Source organism: Patella vulgata, chromosome 4 (assembly GCF_932274485.2).
Source record: "Patella vulgata chromosome 4, xgPatVulg1.2, whole genome shotgun sequence".
Lineage (NCBI taxonomy): Eukaryota > Metazoa > Mollusca > Gastropoda > Patellidae > Patella > Patella vulgata.
This window is the reverse complement of record NC_065882.2, coordinates 75380604-75402496: the sequence shown is the minus strand read 5'-3', so window position 1 is coordinate 75402496 and position 21893 is coordinate 75380604. Positions and strand designations below refer to the sequence as shown.

The window sequence follows — 21893 nt, the reverse complement described above, 5'->3', positions numbered from 1 at the left end:
TATCGAATTCCAACTGTCAAGGGATCTTTTACGTGCATGCCAATGTGTACATGGGACCTCGGTTTTACGTCCCAACCAAACGACTAGACAGCTTTGCTTGTCAGACCCTCCATCCTGCAACACTGACAAGGGGGAACCACGCCAGAAAATCTAGATGAACTTTCTCGACCAATGCAGGGATCAAACACCCGACCTCCAGACTAGCGAACCAGCGTCTTATCCACAGAGCCACCGTGATCCCCAAATGGTGAAAGAGTTAAGAAGATATATACAGGCTATATATCACAACAAAATACTACTATTTTGTCAAAGGTCATACAGAGATGTCTTATGATTGTTTGAGAGGAAAAATGACTGAATGCTCTCATGACTTTACTCAAAATTATCATGCATTTGGCTTATCTTGATTATCATAATGTAGATTTTTATGACTATCTCATCAAAATGTTAACTTTGATTTATTGAACAGTCAGAAAAATGATCTTGTTGACCAATTTAAAAAATTATTCATATCTCCAGGGCCATCAAAATATATTGAGATATACAATCTATCAATAAGGGACAAATGATTTGACTCATACACAATATAATTGAGTTAGACAACAGTGGCTTGTAATTTTGTTCTGTTTTTTTTTATTTTCTCTAGAGAAGCAGAAAATGAATTATTACAAAGGAGGTTAAATGATGTCAGCCATAATAAAACAGAGAATCACAGTGCTATACCTCGACTTGTTCTGAATGGCTCCAACTATGACAGGTAACTATAGCTGGCTTTAATTTAGGACTAACACAAAACAAACAGAAGATCGAAACAAGCCAATTGAAACAGAAATCTAAACACAAGGAACATTGAAAGGTTAAATATTTGAATACAAAAGTAGCCTCCCTTTTATTAAAGGATTCAGACTGATTATCATGATTATGGATGATTCCGGCCTAATGTAAAAGTTAAAGGCTTTTTGCTTATGCGTTGCGATAGGATTTTCCCGATTGAGTCCACAGTTTGGTTCGTACAGATACGTTCGGATATGTTTAGATACGATCAACACAATGGCTACGAGTGACCTCAATATATGATGAGACCTGATAGCGTGAACCTAGCATAAACCAACGTTATCCATATTCACAGAAAATAAACCTTGATGTATTGAACAATAATGTCTGACAAACTGTACTATTGATGATTAGATCTCCTGAACCATCTGATCAAAATAGCAACTTTTAATACAAAAACAACCTACATTTTTTATTCCACACTTTATGATTAATCCATACTGTTTATTATTTAAATAAGGACATTTTTATGTAGCAAAATTAAATGCTGTTTTGTTCTTTTTCAGATCACCTTCAAGATCTCTGGATTCTGAGAATTTGTCTGGTAAAAAAGATATTACTTATTTTATAAGTTTGAAAAAATTGTTTAGTTAAATCTACATTGTAATACATCTTAATTTGATTTCAAGAAAACTGCTTTCAAAACATAGGCTGCCATCTTTAGGTTCTTTAGAAGAAATGGTATTGTAATTTTTTACATTATTTTATACAGGATCACTGAAAAATGAACTTGAGGATACTCTCAAACATAGAATGGTATGTACATAAAACTACTTTAAGCCTTTGTCATTTTCACGGAGACTGGAGACCTAAGGATCTAATACAAATATAAGTAATATTTGAGAGGCATTTAGTACCTGGACAGAGCAATAAACTACAACACATACTTATAAAAAAGAACTGCTTATTTATTTGGACGACATTTCGAAGAGTATTCTCTCAACATTATCAAGCTAATGAGTAGGGTTACCAAACATCAAGGTGCCTACTGATGTTTCAATGTAGCTTGGGGTTCGATTCCCTTGTTGTAGTAGGGTCGTCTGTCCAACCTCATGGGTTGTCTCCGGGTCCTCCGGTTTCCTCCTACTGCTAAAGACCCCCACACGCAAGCAAATTATTCAAATAAAATTGAAGTATGTGTTAGTTCCAAAATGACCTAGTTTGTGTGGAGTGGACTTAAACCCCATCTCTCTCTCTCTCTCTCTCTCTCTCTCTCTCTCAATGTAGCTTTATGAATTAAATATAGTTTAAGCATGAGAAGCCTTAAAGACATGTAAGAAAACATTTTCTTTTTGTAGGATGGTGAAGCAACATTAAAATATCGACCAGCCGAGTCGCTCTTTACCAAGAAAACACTTTCCAAACTTCGTTCAGCACCATCTCCATGGATGGGATCAAAATCCGCGGAAACTCCAACAGGTAAAATTACACCTGGTTTATACGGAACTGTCTTCCTTTCCAGTAAGTATTATATTACCTTATTTGGCATGGTGTTCACAGTTGATGTTCACACTGTTGATGTTCACAGAGTTAGAATTCACTGTTGGTGTTCACTATTGGTGTTTTAGTACCAGAATGTTCACCCCATCATTATCTGTACAAGTAAGTCACAATTGAACACTTTCACAAAACTTTTTACAAAAATTTAAAATAGATTTCTTCTGAAATATAGAAGTTCTAAAATGCTAAATTAAGCGAAAGTTAAAATAACCTATTCAGTGCCACATCCAATTTGGGACAATTAATAATTGGAAATATCTCCAGCTATATTGATGAAGGGACGCATGACAAGGTTTCAAAAGCTCGGGATTAGTTTTTCTATTTCTGAAATTTACCATTTGGCACTGAAAGGGTTAAAGATAGTATCTTTTCATATGTTTGATAATCACAGATATCTATATCAATATTTTATCAGTTTGATTTTTTTTATGGAGTGATATTACATGATCAAAAAATCCGCATTTATATCAAATATTATATCAACATTAGAATTTTAATATTGACTCATGTTGATGTATATTTGATATCAAGAAAAATTCTTAGAAAAATGAAAGTTTAGTGAAAGTGATCCTTTATCTGTAGCAATAACAACTGAATGACCTTTGAGATGCAGTTTAAAAACATTTCATACAATACCAATTATACAGGAATTATACAAATATGTTGAGAAACTCTTGAATAAAACCAAAATAAGGTTCTCAAGTTGCCTGTAATTACCGGGTAGACGACAAATTTACCCACATTTCTGGGGTGTGTTAATATGGTATTTAAAGGGTTAATGTGAATTTTCTAAACTTTCAAGGTTTTATATCAGTGAATCAAATAAAATCATCTTTTAAACCTTGTTTAGATTTAATGTTGTATGTGGTCATTGCTACAGATAATAATATATTTTTGATTTTTTTAGAACCTGTAAGTTACACGATTGTATTTTGAAGCACAAATTTTTGTTATCACCCATTTGTTATTAGATAATTATAAAATTGCCAACAAACTCTCCAAATATGAGGAAAAAGGACTGAATTTAGATAATAGACAGTAATCTCAGGGCATGATTTAAATGCTTTAAGTATTGTCTAGAACCTTGTTGACACACAGAAAGTACTGCAAGATGATATGGAAATGAACGTTAAACCTGCCTAGTCTCAACTATAACTTCATTACCATTTCTCTAGTTTAGAATTGTCAATCACATTTTTAGGAAAATATGTAATTTTTCACAGCCTGAGTTAACACTAAAATATACTCCAATAGACAATTTAACATTTGATTAAGAAAATTAAAAAAAAAATATCAATCATAGATAATCTGTTTGGCTCGGGTTTAAATCTGATATATAATCTTCAGAAGGTGCCCAAATTTTGAATGGATATTCATTAAAGGGGTTCATCCTTCGCAATATTGTAGTTTTGTATAGCCGAATGGAGTTGGTAAGAGGGTGTTGGATGGCTGAATGGTTAATGCATGTGAGTTGGATCATAAGGTTTATCATTGAGTAAAGTGGTGTGGTTTCGATTCTCAGCCTTTTCGTGATGAGGTGTAGGGTCTTCTGTCCAACCATATGGGTTTTTTCCGGGTCCTCCGGTTTCCTCCCACGGCTAAAAACATCTACGCGTAAGCCCATTATTGAAATAAAATTGAACCATATCTTAGTCCCAAAATGACCTAGTTTGTGTCGATTAGACGTTAAAACCAATTTCTCTCTTTCTAATTCATTCTGTTTTATGCATTGTTATTTCAGAACCGGATAAGGGAGATAATTCTGGTGAAGGAAATGAAAGAATGCAGTCATTGATATCAAAATATCGTAGTTACAATGAACCAGGACAATTGTCTCTGAAATCTATACGACCTTATGTTTTTAACCCAAGTCGTCCAGCATCACAAAGTTCTAGTTCTGTGTTCTCTAGTGCTAAAACAGCAGAAGTAAAAGACACAATGGGTGAGAAAGCAGTAAAGAAACCCCCAATACCTCCTCCTGTTAGTCCCAAACCAATCTTGAAGAAACCAATCTTGAAATCCACTGTGACAAACGAAACTGAGAAAACAAGTAGCTTAAAAACCAATAAGACTACTGATAACCAAGAACAGAAAGACATTAATACTCTTATACAGAAGTAAGTTGACAGTTTCTGATTAAATATCTCCATATTCTTTTCCTCAATGGTTTCATGGCTAAATTTTCTCTTAAAGCAACTGTTTTCTTAAATTTAAAAAGTTGCGTTACAATAAATATAGGATTATTGGTATTACTTACTAGTCCAAAATTCAAATGATCTTTGAACCTGATCATGCATTTTTGTGCCAATGTCTAAATTTTCACGGCTTAATCCAGGCCAAAAGTTGATCAGAATGATTATTAAACATACAAAGAAAACAAAACTACAATCTCTTGGTCTGGATTGAATTGGGTGAAAAGTGCCCCTGACTTGCTTTTATTTTCTGCAGTCAATGCTGATTTTTGCTAAATTTGTACTTCGATTCATCGTATCTTTGTTGATACTGAACGTTATTGAACTATTTATCAACTGATATCCCTTTTAGAGATCCAGCTATCACAATATTGGTAGTTTGCAAAAAGAAAATCTCCCAGGTTGGATTCAATCGAATTAAAAGAGGCCCATCCATGCATATATTTTATTCAACATTTATAGGTGAAGTTGGCTTTTTTTATTGTCTGCAGTAGATTGCCAATTCATCATGTCTTGGTTAATACTGAAGAGAATTACACTACTTTTGGACTGATATTCCTTTTAGAAATTCAGCGATTAAGTGGGTAGAGATAACAACATGTGAGGGGGGACCTAAAACATATTGCTACAGACATCATCAACTTTTAAAATATGCGGACTGTGAACTTCGAATTCAAACATTTTTTTATCATTTTTGTTATGAATTTAAAGAGGCAGTTGCTTTACTTTTAACTTTTAAATTTTATTTGTAGTGTTTATTGGATTGTTGTGCTTTATTTTCTATTTATTATCAGATCATTTTCTTCTAAATTTGACTGTGTAGCTTAAAAGCTAATGACATTGTTTTGATTTGGGTGAAATATGAAAACGTCAAACGTCAATTTGGTTATCTTGGTGATGTGTTTTAAATGTTTTTAATACTTTTAGAAAAGCATTCGTAGCCTATAATCAAAGTTGGCAACTTAAACCAACCTTAAAATCAAATCCCAAGGCAGTCAGTGATATTCTTATTATGAACGCCTGTCTATGTAATAGTTGGCTAGTTTCTGTTAACCATGTGCATGTGTATGGTGTAATGATTTTAACTTGATATTTGTTACAATTGAAAGCATTTAATGTAGTTGCTAGAGCATGATTTATAGTTCTATTACATCAGGGTTATACTATATACCGGAATACACCGAAAAACAACTGGAAAACACCGGAAAACTACTACAAAACACCATGTTATGCTGAATACCGGAAAACACTGGAAAAACACAAAATACATGTACCGGAAAACACACTAAATACCGGAAAACACACTAAATACCGGAAAAACCTAATCCTAACCCTAGGTCCAAAACCACACACAGAGGAGCAAGCCTTTTCGGTATTTAGTGTTTTTCCGGTGTTTTCCGGTATTCAGTATAACATGGTGTTTTCTGGTAATTCTCCAGTGTTTTCGAGTAGTTTTCCGGTTGTTTTCCGGTATATAGTATAGTCGTTACATCATGGTAAACATTCTTTTATTTTATCTAATCAATCGTGTGGCATGCTTTCTGCAGTGAAACCCTTTATGTATATTAGGAACAGATAATTTCCTCGTTCAAATTGCCATGATTTTGAGAATATAACTGGTTTTGATTAACTTAAACATTTTGCCTGAATTGCATGTAGATTGTTTATTAAACTATCCTATCCACAAGAAATATAGACCACATGTTCTCACATATATATATATCTATATATGCAGTGAAAGATTATTTTCTGTTTTATTTCCAAACAGTTGTCATCAGTCTCATGTAAACTACCTTTTAGAATTGGGTCAAGGTCCAAATTTAGGTAGGATTTGGTAAAAAAAAAAATCGCCCATATTAGCATCTGGAAACATATATTGCATGTATAGCCCTCCACCTATATGCCCTTATATATTGCATGTACTGATATATACATTATACAGTCCTACTTCACAGTGAATATATACAATGTACGGAAGTGTGGATGGGGAGTCTTAATACTATATGTAAATCTGAAAATTTGAGGGGAATGTGTACATTATAAACAGTAGTATATGGCCAGATTGGGAGGGAAGACTTGAGGGCACAGGAGAGCACTAAGTTCCTCCAAATATTCAGGCATGCATTCACATAGATTCTGGCTATTAGTACAGTTCTATCTATTCCACTTTCTAAAAACAATGTTTGGTATTTACAGCTAGGCAAAACCATAGAAATTTCAGCATCTGAACCATTGACTATATATTGATGCTGCTAGTAGTCAGAATTAAGATTCTATTTTGTTGAAAGGGGAATTCCCATCCACCTTCGATCATTTCTTTATGCAACATATAAATATGCACAGCACATCAATGACTACATACATTGAACTATAAATAGCTACACTGCATAATTATCATTTTTATGTGGGAGTAATAAGGTTCCAGAGTTTTTTGTGTAAATGCAAACATTTTGTAGAAGTGAAATATTGTACGCTTGCAGCTTTGGTGCACCTAGATATTATCTCTTAAGATGCTTTGCTAATACAATGAAATGCATACATTAAGCTTTTGGTGTATGTGATGCTCCAACTATCTTTCAAAACCTAATGAAATTGTACTCATTTAAGATTTTCAGAAATTGGCAAGCTCAACATGTGAAAGCATGACTAAATTTTAATATATAGAAGGAAAACCTATTGGTGAGAGGACAGTCCAATCTTTTAATTTTGTTTAATTAACACTTATGTTAATAAATTAGTTAAAAGAAATGCATGCGTACTTAATCCCGCATGGTATTCACCTACTTAATAGAATTGAAAAATCAATTTAACAAAATAAAAAATTTACTATTTATTCTATTTTGCTAATCACACAGGAATTTATTTATACACGTTTTGTTCATTTTTAAACTCATTTATTTCATTTTAAATTTATAGATTAGAATTGCATATTTATCATTAAGTTAAATTGATTTTTTTGTAAATAGCTTTTTATATATCCTGTAATTATAGTTAGATGCTAGTATATAGAAGAACAAAACTAAATACTATTATGATAATCTCATACATAGTATATGATAAACTCAGATCAAATATAGTGCCAATTTTAGTGTAAATGAATGAAAGAGGGTTTATCATCCTATTTTTCTGTTGAGCTGTGTTATGCAGAGCACAATGCAGGGTATACATCTTTCTAAAACACCCTATAGCAAATTTCATTTATTTGGAAAGGTAACATTCCTAAAGAAATTTTTCACACTTTAGTATAGATAAATAATTTGAGACATCTAGTATCCCAAAACGTACTTATTGGTATTTTTGTAGATTAAAGGTAAAACGATTCTTTTTAGATAATAGCCTGGCAAATTCAGAAATTTTTTTTTTTCTAAGGTCTTATTTTAAAAAAAAAATAACACTACAAATGTTACAGTCAAAATTTATTAATCAAATCTGATGAGTATTTTTTATTTATTTATCTTAACTAGATCCCTAGCCACATTTTTTTATGACAACATATTGTTGTTGTTGCATATTGTTGTCACCCCGTCCATCCAGTATTCCATAAACCATTTCATGTATTCACTTTACAGAGTTAAGTTCATGGCCAATTTTCATCATATTTTTGAGTGATCCTAATCGACTTTAATTAAAAGTACTTTCAGAATCATTGCCCCTAAATAATTAATTGTTGATCAAAGTATACTATCATATTTAAATTCAATGTGTCATTAATTAAATCTTTATTGAATTAGAGACATCCTTTATTAACTGCTTAAAGAATTAAGCTGCTAGTGGATGTATGTTTCATTGCCTGGCAACCTTTGTTTCCTTACTGATAATTAATAGTCTTTAGCTTCATTGTGACATCAAAATTTATTCATTTAAAATTTATGCTTATATTTTGAAAGGAATACAAATACAAATGAAAACTTATTTTCTAATATTGCTTGCGCTTGAATGACTTTGTACTGTAGCCAAGTTATTTTCTTGTTATCTACGAGAGTTTAATTGAGTAGAAAATAGATTTCAATATTTGTAAGGATGTTTTCAGTTTATTTGTGTTTATCACTAGTGAAATTAAAAATAATATTTAAATATTTAATAACCCATTTTTCACAACCTAAATTGGTAAACCCTTTTATTATTGCACCCCACATAATATTTATTAGCACATTATTTTATAAAGAGAGTTTTTCCTTTCAAGTATTAATTTTTGTTCTTTACTGTGCACACTTTACTTCTCCCAGCCATCTATTTTCCTTAAACGGAGCTTTGTGCACATGTTCTGGTGCTGTCATATGTTAATAAAGTAATTACCTTTCTAGATCAAAAATGAATATAATAGCATGATTAGTTATCAGATGTTTTACCAGGGATAATAGGCTGGGAATGTGATGAGTTTAAAAGTTCCCGTTCAAATGACAACTCGGTCGTTTTTGAAACTCATTTTTATGTCAACCTGTCGAATAAAATTCTTATAATTCCTGCTGCAACCATTCAGATGTCTAGAAGAAAGGCATATTATAACAACATTACAAAATATTTTTTTAAGATTCATTTTATGAGATTTTTTTTTATTAGAAGAAATTAATCAGGCAACCTATTAGAATTCTAGAAAAAATATCAATTACTGTATATTCATGTTTTTGTCTTTCATCTGTTTCACAAAACATTTACTGGTAGATCGATGGATTTGAATAATTTGTTTTTCAGATACCTCAAAGTCTATGACATGTGAAGATCAGGATGTAGGCGATGTCTTGCTGTAGATCAGATAGTTCACGGCTGTTGATGAGAAATAAATTGGCCAAAAGAATGAAAATTTACTTAAAAATTCCAAACTGAAAACTTTAAGGAATATTGTTCAGTTGGAATAATTAAGATGGATATATGCATCTGTGTAACAAGGATTTATTTATCTTGCATTGTGGTATAAACGTAATAATTGTCAGTCACATCCCAACTTGTATCATTGGCAGTCATACCCCAACTTGCATCACTGGCAGTTACATCCCATCTTGCATCATTAGCAACTTGCATCATTAGCAGCTACACCCCAACTTACATCATTGACAGCCACACCCCAACTTGCATTATTGGCAGTCACACCCCAACTTGCATCATTGGCAGTCATACCCCAACTTGCATCATTGGCATCACTATATTAATGGATAAATACAGATTGAATGATGGGGGTTGTAGTCATTAGAACCCACCAGACCGTTATTACTACACTTTTTGTATGCTAAGGCCAATAATATTAAGTTATCCTGCAAATAATATTAAGTTAACCTTTCGTGAGATATTCTCTGGCAGTCATATGAACATCAGATTTAGAGAAAGGCATGTCAATACCCAAACAAAACGGTTATGTAGAATTTATACCCATCTGCAGCAGTCAGCTACAGTACAAGTGACTATCACATAAAAAGTGTGCAAATAGTAACCAAATATTTATTAGTTTTTTTGACATTGTGTTTACCTCATGTTCGAATTATTTATTACCAAAGATTATGGGCATTTGTTTAGCAGTGACGGTAACATAGAAATTAACCAGCTTAAATTAACTGTCCTGTGAATGGTTCCATAAAGACAATTCCAGGAATGAGCATGACACTGGCACTAATAGTATAAACGTGTACAACTTCTTATATATATTTTATCGGGGGGCCAACCAAGACCCGTGTTCCAGTTTATATGGAGTTTATGTATTACTGTTTGAACCATTTGCTTGCAGTGTCAACATTTATAAGAGGTGGTGCACCATGTTTCTATATTCTAACAAAAGACAGATAAATGATGTAAGCAACCCTATTCAACGTTTGATTTTAAGTTGCCCCTTCAGGCGTTACTCATTATGGGTTAGTATCTGGGTTCCCATCATCTGGGCCGCGGAACACTTTCACGAAGAGCTTAAAATATCCCTGATCTACACACCTCTTGCCACATTGCCTACCGTCTTTCCTCTCACACGTTAACGATTTTTTCCTCAGTCAACCATTACAATATGATGTTTCATAGTAAAAGGTGACTTTGTTGTTCGAGGGTTAGTGTAACGTCATAATATGTACGTACTCAGTGGCGGACTTGCCAGTTTGTCAGCTTACCCAATGGCAAGTGGGCCCCTTAGACATTAGACAATATATTTGAAATATAAATTATCAAAAAATATATAAATATTAGAAATAAATTATTAGCATGAAAATTCTAATTACATCTTTTTGTTTCCACTTGCATATTTTTTGAAAAATTAATTTATTCATTTTAAAAATTAAATGATAGAATTGTATTGGTGGCTGGGCTCCCTTTGTCTCCTAGCAACTAATATTTTCACACCCAGTCCGCTACTGTCCAAAAATAAAAAAAAGTTTTTAGTAAAGCGTTAAAGATTATTTTGTGTGTTCAAATTATCAGTTTCTAATCTTTATAAATGGCAGTTGGTAGTTCTGATTCAGACAGTTCGATCCCTGCATTCCGGGCAAAATTTCCCTCATAACACACTGTGTGACAATGCCCGTCTTCATTAGCCCAGTTCGGAGCAGAACAGTAGGACGTTAAACCCCATTTCATTCATTGATTCGGCCAGTAATGAGATAGATGGAAGTTCATAATTTAGTGTGACATTTAAACGGGGGTGTCAAAAAGGTTTAAAAGTAATTTCTAGTACGGGTCATCGTTACTCGTCTATTGTTAGAATATAGAAATAGGTGGGTCGTCTCCTTTAAACAATATAATGTATTGCTAAAATAAGATCTAATTATTTTTTTACATCACAGGTTATTTGTCATTCTATAGGTTCATCTGTAAAAGTTCACAATCTGTTAATATCAATGTACGTCATTCAATCCGTATTCCTCCGATCATACGTATATCACTGCCTGGCAGTGCCTGATTGTTAACCTATTTCCACAAGTAAAAATGAAATGAAATGGGGTTTACTATCTTACGCCGACTACGGCCTACTCTCATATCGAATTCGAATTGCCAGGGGACCTTTCACGTGTACGGCAATGTGTAGACTGGACCTCGGTTTCTCGTCCCAGCCGAAGGACTAGACAGCTGTCCTTGTCAAGTCCCCTGCCCTGCCCCACAGACAAGGGGAAACCACGACGAAAAATCCCGATGAACTTTCCCGGCCAACACCGGGATCGAACCCGCAGCCTCCAGGATAGCGAGCCAGCGTCCTACTCACATAGCCACCATGGCTCCCAATTCCAAAAGTAGCATTATGTTAAGGATTTGCTATGGGATTTGCAAGATATCAGTTCCCATACCGTGATTCTTCACTTACATGTATAATAGTACAAAGTCCTTTTTTTCAACCCTCTTAGTCGTTGTACATCTAGGAAAAGCAGTTTGTTATCAGTTTATTAAACAAAAAGATCTTTGTCTAAAATATGGACACCATTTGGTCAGATGTTATGAGAGCCTGTGATTTCTGCTATATATTATACAGATTATGATTGTAAAGTCGACTATTTATATATTATGCTGAATCTGTGATATTGATAGATATATATATTATAATATTTAGAAATAAAATATAAATTGTAATATATATATATATGTTCAGCATATTTTTATTAACCCGATCCGAACGAAGTTAAGAGGAGGAATATTGAAATGGGCCCAACTCGTTCTTCCTTTCGCCCTGGTTTTGTTTCCCAGGAAACACGACACCCATCAACCTATTATAGTAATTTATGCTTTTTGCTTATAAGACATTTCTCATTTGAATATTGCACACACCAAATTTGTCCAATTTTTGTGCAAGGGCGAGAGGAGTGATAGGAACGGGTCCAGGGCATATTTTTGTTCTCCTCGAACAAACAAGCTTGTAAAGCATTTCGCGGTTTTGGCCCCATTCCTCTCGAATCCTATACACGTATATACCCAAATGAGCAGAAATATTGTCTTAGAGCTTCTGATGTTATAAAATTCTAGTGTAATCCCCCAGAGCCCATGCCAAACTTGACGTCTCCACCTCGGACCCCCGCTGGTCAAATTCCCGAACACGCCCCTAGTGCTGATGACCAAGTCATGCGAAAACTCACACTAATCAGCAGTAATCGTACCTCTGTGAAACAATATTCCTGAAGCAATGGCCCGAGATATCCCTCTCTGGCCATTGCTGGATTGGCTTCTGATACTTGAGCTGTTGAGGGGGTGTTCAATCAAATCTATCCCAAGTACAGCAACATGACAGCCCTTCGTTTAATCTGGGGGTCTTCCCTAAAACAGTATTGTTTACACTGTATCGTGTTGATAGCCTCATTTGTCACGCAATTAGTTTTTCTGCAATATTCTGCTATGTACTGGTTAATTGGGCATAATACAATCGTGAGTCATGACGTAACGTTATGTAAACATATTAGGTCCAATTTAGAGCTCTGTTATCTATTGGTTGTTAATCGGACTATTGATCAGTTTAGAACAGAAATTTGCTTCCTTTAAAGCAGTGTTAAGTGGGATTAGCTCTAATCAAATGAAACACTGGGAGGAGTATGCTGTGAAACAGATTGGCTAAAACTAGTACCGTACAGGACATTTCATTTTTCAAATACATGAATAATTCAACTACCTCAAACATGTAAGAGCTGAATCTGATTAAGTCTTTCTCTGATCCTTAAATGTTATATAAATTAATAATTAGACATTTATTAACATGACAAGACCATAACCAACTCTAGATGCCATTGATGGCTCCTATTTGCAGTAGATTAGAACGGTTCGGCCATTTAATGATTTAGTTTAAAACCATCAATATTGTGAAAGCTAGACCTCTAATTTCTAAACGGAATATCTGTTGACGATGTCTCCACCTCAGACCCACGCTAGTCAAATTCCCGAACGCGCCCCTAGTGCTGATGACCAAGTCATGCTAAAACTCACACAGATCAGCAGTAATCGTAATACCATATTCCTGAAGCAATGGCCCGAGATATTCCTCTCTGAATAGTCCAATTACAGTGAGTATTAAACAGGCATTACGTAAGAGCTAAATCTGCCTAAATTGCAGGTCTTTCTTTTGGCCTTAAATGTTATCTGATCAACTCTCGATGCCATCGGATGGCCCCCATCTTAAGAAGATAAGAACGGTTCGACCATTTAATGATTTAATTTAAAAATGGAGAAGCGAGGCTAAGACTCGCATGGCCAGTACGGTGGTTACGTTCAATGCACACATTTTTTTAAAATAAAGTAATTTGAATGAAATTTTCGATATATTCATTTTGCATTATCTATGTTTGAAATATTATAGCGAGAGCAGTCAGCTCTTTATCTTATATAATGTCCCTTTAAAGCTTTCGATTCTTGAGCTAATATTTTTCTTTTTTAACTCCCCAGAATGGACTGGCGATCATTGTCTAGCAGCCATTGAAATGGGAATTATTCAAGCCATAGTAACGGTCTAGTCAATTATTATGTGAGATTACATTGTCACAGACCTTGTGAACATTTTTATGGCATTTCTAAGCTAGCATTTCCAATATAAACAGAACAAAAATCGTGCCTGTATATATAAGGTGGGTTGGAGGTCAATGCCTTCCTTTATCCATCATTTACCTCGTTTATTTCGGAAAGCGTTTTACCCCCGCACCTAACATCACTGAAAAAACAACTCTTTTGGATGGTCCAATGTAGAGTCACTCCCGGGTAGTAGCGGATTATCAGTGAGGCTGATGAGGCTGCAGCCTCAGGCCCAAAGATTTTGTAAAAAAATTTTTTTAGACTTGTCTGATACGATTAAAAACGCATAGACAATGAATGTTAGGGGGTGAGGTTTAGGCCCAACGGGAATCAACATAGGCCCTGACCCGAAATTAATTAGACCCACGCCATTTTAAATAGGCCCTATTGTTTGGAGATCTGATCATATTTTTTAAACGTAGGCCTACAATGTACGTTAAATTCTTGTAAGTTTTCGGTTATGTCTTGATTAATATATTGTATCCCCGTGACGTCATTTATGGGCATATAAAGTTACATTACCAATATCAAACGACTTTGGCTTAGTATTTTGTTATACTTGATCAACTAGAATCCGCACTCGACAAACGACAGACAGCCTACAGTGATTTGACTGGAAAATTCGGATTTCTGTCACGGTTATCCGAACTCACTGCAGACGAAGTTCGTGACTTTGGACAAAACCTTGTTCGAACGTACCCAGAATTGAGTGATACATCAAGTGACCAATAAGTCCAATTCTGTGAACTGTACAAAGAAACCGAGGGGGGCGCCATTCAGACCAACATCCCACGAATCAATTGCTAAATGGAAACCATCAAAAATGATGGAGATGTTTTACGACTCAAACACAGGCCCCGGTTTAAAGGGTATGTTTCCGGATGTGGAGTTGATATTGCGGATGTATTTGTGTCTAATGGTATCCAATTGTACTGGAGAGCGATCATTCGCGGTACTAAAGCGTGTCAAAAACCATATGCGCTCGACAATGACACAGTACAGACTTAATTATTTGTCCATCATGTGCATAGAAAATGATATTCTCCAGCAATTAAACATCGATGATGTCATAAAGATATTTGCCTTTAATAAGACACGGAAAGTTGCGTTGTAACAGTTTAGTTATTTTCTGCAAATTAGAAAAAAACGCCCCAGATACGGTATGCCTCTTCGTTTCATATGTCATATTGTTTTCTTTATTAACTTCGTCTAAATAAAGGGCTAATAGAAAAAAATATCTAGCAAAAGATCTTGCGCTAGTTTCGATGTAAACACCCCATCATGAGGAAATATTATCCTTGAAAATAGGTGTATGTACAGTTGGTTTCCGGTGACGTTTCTGCTGTCAAATCATTTTGTACGGCAAATTTCAATAGTTATAACTAATATTTTAATAATATTATAACCTCAGTAACGAATCCCGTTTTTAATGTTAGCAACTACCTTGGCTCTAACTTTAAAAACTAAATAGGCCCTCCAGCAACTGCCGCCTCAGGCCTTGGTGGAGCTTAATCCGCCACTGCTCCCGGGAGCTTCAAATCGTTGGACGGTGGTACTGGCCTTTAAATACACGTGTTGTAAAGGTAAAACTTTGAACGAGGATGTTCACATACAGAGTGTAATGGCGACGATTTGAAATTGGCATGATTCTGTAACTCTGGCTAACAACCTCATTGGCTAAAATAAAGTAGCTCTTGTTATGTGTGATACGATTCAAGAGAACAGAGCAATCTCCCAAACAGAGTTGTCTTCCCTTGCAGTCCTGGATAGCAGACTTGTGTGGAGAATGCAAACAGAGCAGTAGACTAGATCAGATCTATTTATTAAGGCCAACTCAAGATTTCGTCAAGGTCGATGAGATGTAAATAAGGTTAAGGCACGTGATTGTTGACGAGACTGTAGGTTAGGGTTAGGGTAAACGTTAGGGCTAGGTCCAGGGTTAGGGTTGGGATTATATCCCGTGACCTTTGACCAAACTTAAAGTTGGCCTTATGAAATAGATCTAACCCTAATCAGTAGAGAGTTGACGCTTAAAACAATCTAAAGTAAAATTATCAACCAAAAACAGGTAAATTCCAGGAATATCTTGATTAAGACCCGTGCAGATCGTATGCCAAAGATGTGGGTTTTTAGATGTAACTTAATCATAATTATTGTAGTTTGCATAACAAGAATACGCATAACTATGTTTTATTAAAGTAATAACACCGCATGTTTAGTCATTAAACAAAGTAATTCAATTAAGCACTCGGCAAACCTCGGCAGTGTCAATTAAGGTTAGTGCTAAATGATTGGGCCAGCTCAATTTTTCGACATAGGTCACGAGATGTAAACAGGGCTAGCGCTAATCCCAACCGTAAACCTAACCCTGAACCTAGCCCCAATGCTTACCCTAAACCTTACCTACAACCTCGCCAACAATCACGTGCCCTAACCTTATTTACATCTCAACGACCTTGACAAAAATTGAGCCGGCCTTAATAAATAGATTTAGCCTTCAATTATATCAGTCCGGTGAAATACGAGGCGATATTTACCTTCATCAGTTTATCTAGAGTTAATCTACCTGGGAATATTTACAGTTGATTTATTTCTATAATTAAAGATGCCTTATGTAAGAGCTAAATCTGCTTATTGCAATTCAATTTTCTTGCTTCAAATGTTCTATAAATTATTATTTAATCATTTATCAACATGGCAAGATTAAGTTTAACGAATGTTTTGTCAAAAAGTAATATGACTGGAGTTTTTAATTTATTCATTTCTTTTTTTAGAACACTTATACAATATATCCATTGCAGTTGTTAGAGAGAGAGAGAGAAATGGGGTTTAACGTCCACTCGACACAACTAGGTCATTTCGGGATTAACATATGGTTTAATTTTATTTCAATAATTCGCTTGCGCATAGGGGTCTTTAGCAGTGGGAGGAAACCGGAGGACCCGGAGAAAACCCACGAGGTTGGACAGGCGCAGCAGTTGTTAGAAGCACCACCTATCAAACAAAAAGTATATCTTCATCTTTCATTTTTATGGTTCTCATTTGCTACACTTATAAAATCTAACACATATTCAGAACAACTGTGGTTCAGAAGGCTGGTTTCGGTTGCGTTATGCCCGAAACTTTAATGAGTTTATAAATAGTGAACGGGGCTATGACTAGAAAAGTTACACAAGCAAGAGCACAGTGATAAACCTGTCAGCTGTTAGGTCAAGTTGAGGTGGTGAAATAAAATACACGGAAACTAAAGCAAGCGGAAACGGAATTGAAAAACGTCTGACTTTAACTTGATATCAAGACAAGAGTATCCTCGTCGAAACGTCGCTTAGTATTAAACTCAGTATATCCTCTTCGAAACTTCGCTTAGTAATTGTGTATTCATAAAATTGTTCCCGGTGTTATATCATTCAGCAGTAACTGTTTGTAACATTCTCTGTGATATTATTTTGATCTTTGTATTTACTCGTTATTTTTACCAAAGTCGTGCGCATCAACGAACACTGGCTAACAGCCCATAAGGACATCACTGGCTTCTTCCTAATAACACATTACGATTTTCAAACCAACGTTGTTTTTTTACTAGAGTAATGCTCTTGGTAGTAAAACCCAGAAGACACAGCACTATTATTGGAATGGAAATTAAGAACACCGGGTAATTATACTGATTTGGTTCTTTTTCATGGAAAAGGCAAACCACTCCATGGGTATCCCTTTTTGTAACACCGGATTAAGGCCATGATCAGCCACTATCAACCCAAGTTGATGAACAAGTTTATCGATCGATTAACGCTGTCATTCGTTTCCTTTCCATGAAATCCTTTCCATGGGACAATCATCACAGCGTTGTGGGGATCGAGGTGGTACTGGAACACAACATCTAGCAGGAGGACTACTCTCTACAGGGGTACAGTTAGTGTCACCGGAGTTCTTCTGATGGGAGAATTTATACGTATACGAATTCCGCGATTTTCTCCGATTAGTTTGACAACATGGAAAGAGGATGGTAGAGCGGAAGGCCTGGCGGAACTTGACGGACATGATACTATATAAGATTGGGTTAATAGTCGAGCTAATATAGTACAGCACGCCAGATATATAATACAAGCAGTCATGAACCTGCATCAGAGTTGAAGTCCAATCCTCCACATAAACAACCAAAAGTCTTTGTGCGTGGAACGGAGCCCAGCAAACAAAAAAGGCAACAACAACAGCAACTGAAACAGAGTAAACAAAAGAGATTTTATTTTTTAGAACTTAAAAAGAAATACGCCTAATCAGCAGCATTGGCCCGAAAAAAATATGGCCATTGACAGCAGGTTGTACGAGAATACAACTTGAATAAGATTAATCCGCTCACAGGCCTAATGCTTTACACCAAATTTTAAACAAATAATATTATGTTTTAAAAAAAAGGCAATATATTGAAAAGTCAATCTGATTAAAACACAGATACTGTTTCGTTTCGTTTTTATAGTTCAAAATTTCGTTTTACTTGTCTTTACTACACTTGGATCTGGAAGAGTTGTTATTTAACTCGTGTTCTAAATGGTGTCAGGGATAAGCCAATGAAACGGTCTGTTACGGCGAGCTTTAGGCGTGTTTTGCACGGAACTGTGGGTAATCCACTAGTAACATCAATGCTGATTGGTTAATCAAATGCCTGACGTCATAGGGTCATAAGTCGGTCTTTTGACCCCTGACGTGACCTAACGCTATAACTTGTCAGATCATCATGTAGTGTAGGCCATCGAAAGCATAAAAAAACGAAACGAAATATCGATCTGTATTGTAATCAGATTGGTGAAAAGTGTACCTCTATCTCTTTAACAGGGTTTTCGTCAAAGGGATATAGCTCCAGAACGGAGGATTGCGGAAAGCTGTGTGTCCTCTCAGGACCCATATGCTGCAGACGAAATTTATAAAAATAATATCTATCTGTTAAGGAATGTAGTCTTGCCAAGTTTTTCGTAAGGGGGAAGGGTGGGGGAAGCGGTAACTCCAGAACGGATGGTCGTGGAGCGCTAAATATCAATATATTTCGTCCATCTATAGTCCCAATTCTTCACACTAGCACGTCAAGGTTTTCAGAAAAGGGGTAGGGCGCTGCAAATCGCTAGGGTTCGTCCTTTCATGACCCATGATTGACGGACATGGGTGAGGACATAATATGCCAACACTGAACTTTGGAGGGGTGTGGGGGGGGGGGGCCATGGCTATGTGACTAAGACGACGGCACGCTAACCTTTTGGTCTCGGTTTCGATTCCGGTGTTGGCCGAGAAGTTCCTCGGGAATTTCCGACGTAGGTTCACCTTGTCAGTGTTGCAGGACGAAGGGCTTGACAAGGACAGTTGCTAGTCGTTCGGATGGGACGAAAAACTTTGGTCCCGTATACACATTAGCGTGCCCGTAATAGAGTCTTTGGCGCAGTAGCGCCGTTGTCAGGCCAAAATTTCCCTCATAGCACACTGCCTGGCGTAAGCCTGTCTTCATTATCCCAGTCGGAGCAGAACAGTAGGACATTAAACTCCATTTTATTTCATTTCATTTTCTATATACACATAAATAAAGAAAATAGACCCGGTTAGATATAATGCCAGGTGCGAAGCTCATAAAAATATAAGAAACCTGACATGAAATAAAAACCTGTCAACCTTCCAGAAATAATAATATTATAGCTCTAGTGTCATATTAATTAATGTATAAATTCATTTAATTCGGATGAAGTAAAAATATACGCCCTCGTGTTCCTAAGACATGTATAATGGAATAGACCGTAAGAAAGGTGACATTTTAAGTCGCTTGTGAAGTCTGAAGATAGACAACGTTTCAAACTACATTTTTTTAAGGTTTCTTTCAGGGTTTCAAAATGTTAATGTCAAGGTGTAAAAATGCAAAGTCCCCTTTTCGAAATACAAAGTTCAATTATTAAGCTCTGTCATTCTAAAATCCATTCATACATTCTGAAGAATGCAGTTCGCTAAGTAGAAAATATACCTTATGTAAAGGTAAATTTTTCTTTATATTTTGAAAGGTGTACTTTGGATTTTTACACCATGACATTAGTATTTTGAAACATTAAAAATGTATTTTTAAAACAATGAAAAATGTATTTTGAAACATTGAAAAATATACTTTGAAACATTTAAAAATGTTTTTTGAAACATTGAAAAATAAACTTTGAAACATTGAAAAATAAACTTTGAAACATTGAAAAATGTATTTTGAAACATTGAAAAATGTATTTTGAAACATTGAAAAATGTATTTTGAATGTCTATCTTTAGATTTTTGGCAATGTTATACTTCCATAATAAATCTTATCTTACACCAGGGTTAGATCTATTTGAAAAGGCCAAATGCATATTTTCACCAAGGTCACAAGATGTAATAGGGGTTAGGTCATGTGATTGTTACCGAGGATTGTGAGTTAGGGTTAGTGTAAGGTGTAGGGCAAGGTCTTGGGTTAGTGTTAGTGTTAGCCCTGTTAACATCTCGTGACCTTGAGGACATTATACATTTGGCCTTGTCAAAAAGATCTAGCTCTTACTACAGGTCGGAGTCACACTATTGCCGTTCTGACTGTAGATCTAAAATCAACAGTCTAAGTTATAAAGAGTATTATTATACCTTCTCGTGCATTGTAACACAGTTTTGGCTGATTTATTATTCAACAAGCGCGACTGATGCCTAGGGTTCGGATCACCGCGTCTTCGAGCTGACGAGTAAAGTGTGTCTAGTTGATTGGATGCGACACAAACCCGCGACCCAACGGTGTACACCCTGACGTGTATGTAAATGAAGAGAAGGTGAAAACGCTGCTTTCTGGACAGACGTCTCCCTTCTAACAACAATCGCATGCTAGTTTCAAAATGGTCGATGTATTGTATTGACGAGAGTTTCAACTCTATTCCTACCCTATCCTACAACCAGACACCAGTGGAAGCGGAATACGATGGAAACGTAATACCACTTCTCATTTTTATTCTGTTTTTATTATTTTGTGTAGGACGTTAAACCCCATTTCATTTGTTCTGTATTCGTTCTCGCTTGGAGTAGCTATACCTTTATAGTGTTACTTTTAGCGACATGATTAGATGTACTCCAAATCAATAATGGCATTGCCATCAGCAACCCAAATGGCATCGGATGTTTTAGCAAAAAATAGCTGTAATCGTCATAACATTTGGGGCCGAGACAGAGGAGGAGTGGGCAACCCCAAACCTACCCTCCTCTACTTCACCCCACTAACAATAAAATAAAACCAAGTACGAACAATCCAAACCATTTGACAAAATATAGGCACAATAGTGTAATCAGCAAATGGACTGTTCACCGTGTACAAAATACACGGCAAACAGTAGTAACAGGTGTCTGGAAGAGTAAGTTCGACTTTGCTGTTAGCACCAGGGGTGAGCAATTTCGTATCCGTATTTGATCTTGTTGCTATTCTAAAGATAAATTTACTTGTTGTAAAGAGACAATTCCGGTATGGAGATCTAGGCCGGTTGGTAAATCAATAATTGGAGTTTCAATATAAAAAGAAAAATATGGGAAATGGGGTTTAACGTCCAACTGGGCTGACGAAGACGGACCTATAAGTGGATGTTTGCCCTGGCATCGGCGCTTCCACCCACTTTTTGTCGAAATCCAACTACCAAAGTGTCACATATAATTTATTTTGTCTACGATATCACCCTAGGTGGAAGTGGACGTAAAACTCTAGAAACGAACGAACGAATATAATTTATTCATTGCCAGTGAGAAAAAAAATTCTGAGCATTCGCATTTCGTCACTTTTAAAATACACGAGTGTTTTGGGTTTTTTTTTTTCTTGAATACCGAATAAAAAGTGACACGTTATAAAACATGTACGTCATTAGTAATAGTTTATTGTCGTTTTATAGCCCCATTTACAGT

General features: G+C 35.6%; 2 protein-coding genes across 2 annotated transcripts in view; one reads left to right on the top strand and one right to left on the bottom strand.

Moving 5' to 3' along the window:
- The window catches only part of LOC126819281 (myosin-11), a 44818-nt gene extending 32793 nt beyond the window's left edge, over positions 1–12025 (top strand). The window contains exons 25-31 of the mRNA XM_056100668.1: positions 647–757; positions 1341–1378; positions 1547–1590; positions 2133–2295; positions 4076–4451; positions 6295–6350; positions 9219–12025. Coding sequence (XP_055956643.1) covers positions 647–757; positions 1341–1378; positions 1547–1590; positions 2133–2295; positions 4076–4451; positions 6295–6350; positions 9219–9274 — 844 coding nt within the window. The 3' untranslated portion in view covers positions 9275–12025. The remainder of the gene's footprint in view (positions 1–646; positions 758–1340; positions 1379–1546; positions 1591–2132; positions 2296–4075; positions 4452–6294; positions 6351–9218) is intronic.
- A 4692-nt stretch (positions 12026–16717) lies between these two features.
- Positions 16718–21893, bottom strand: part of LOC126819307 (pyrokinin-1 receptor) — a 40194-nt gene continuing 35018 nt past the window's right edge. The window contains exon 4 of the mRNA XM_056100717.1: positions 16718–18190. Coding sequence (XP_055956692.1) covers positions 17769–18190 — 422 coding nt within the window. The 3' untranslated portion in view covers positions 16718–17768. The remainder of the gene's footprint in view (positions 18191–21893) is intronic.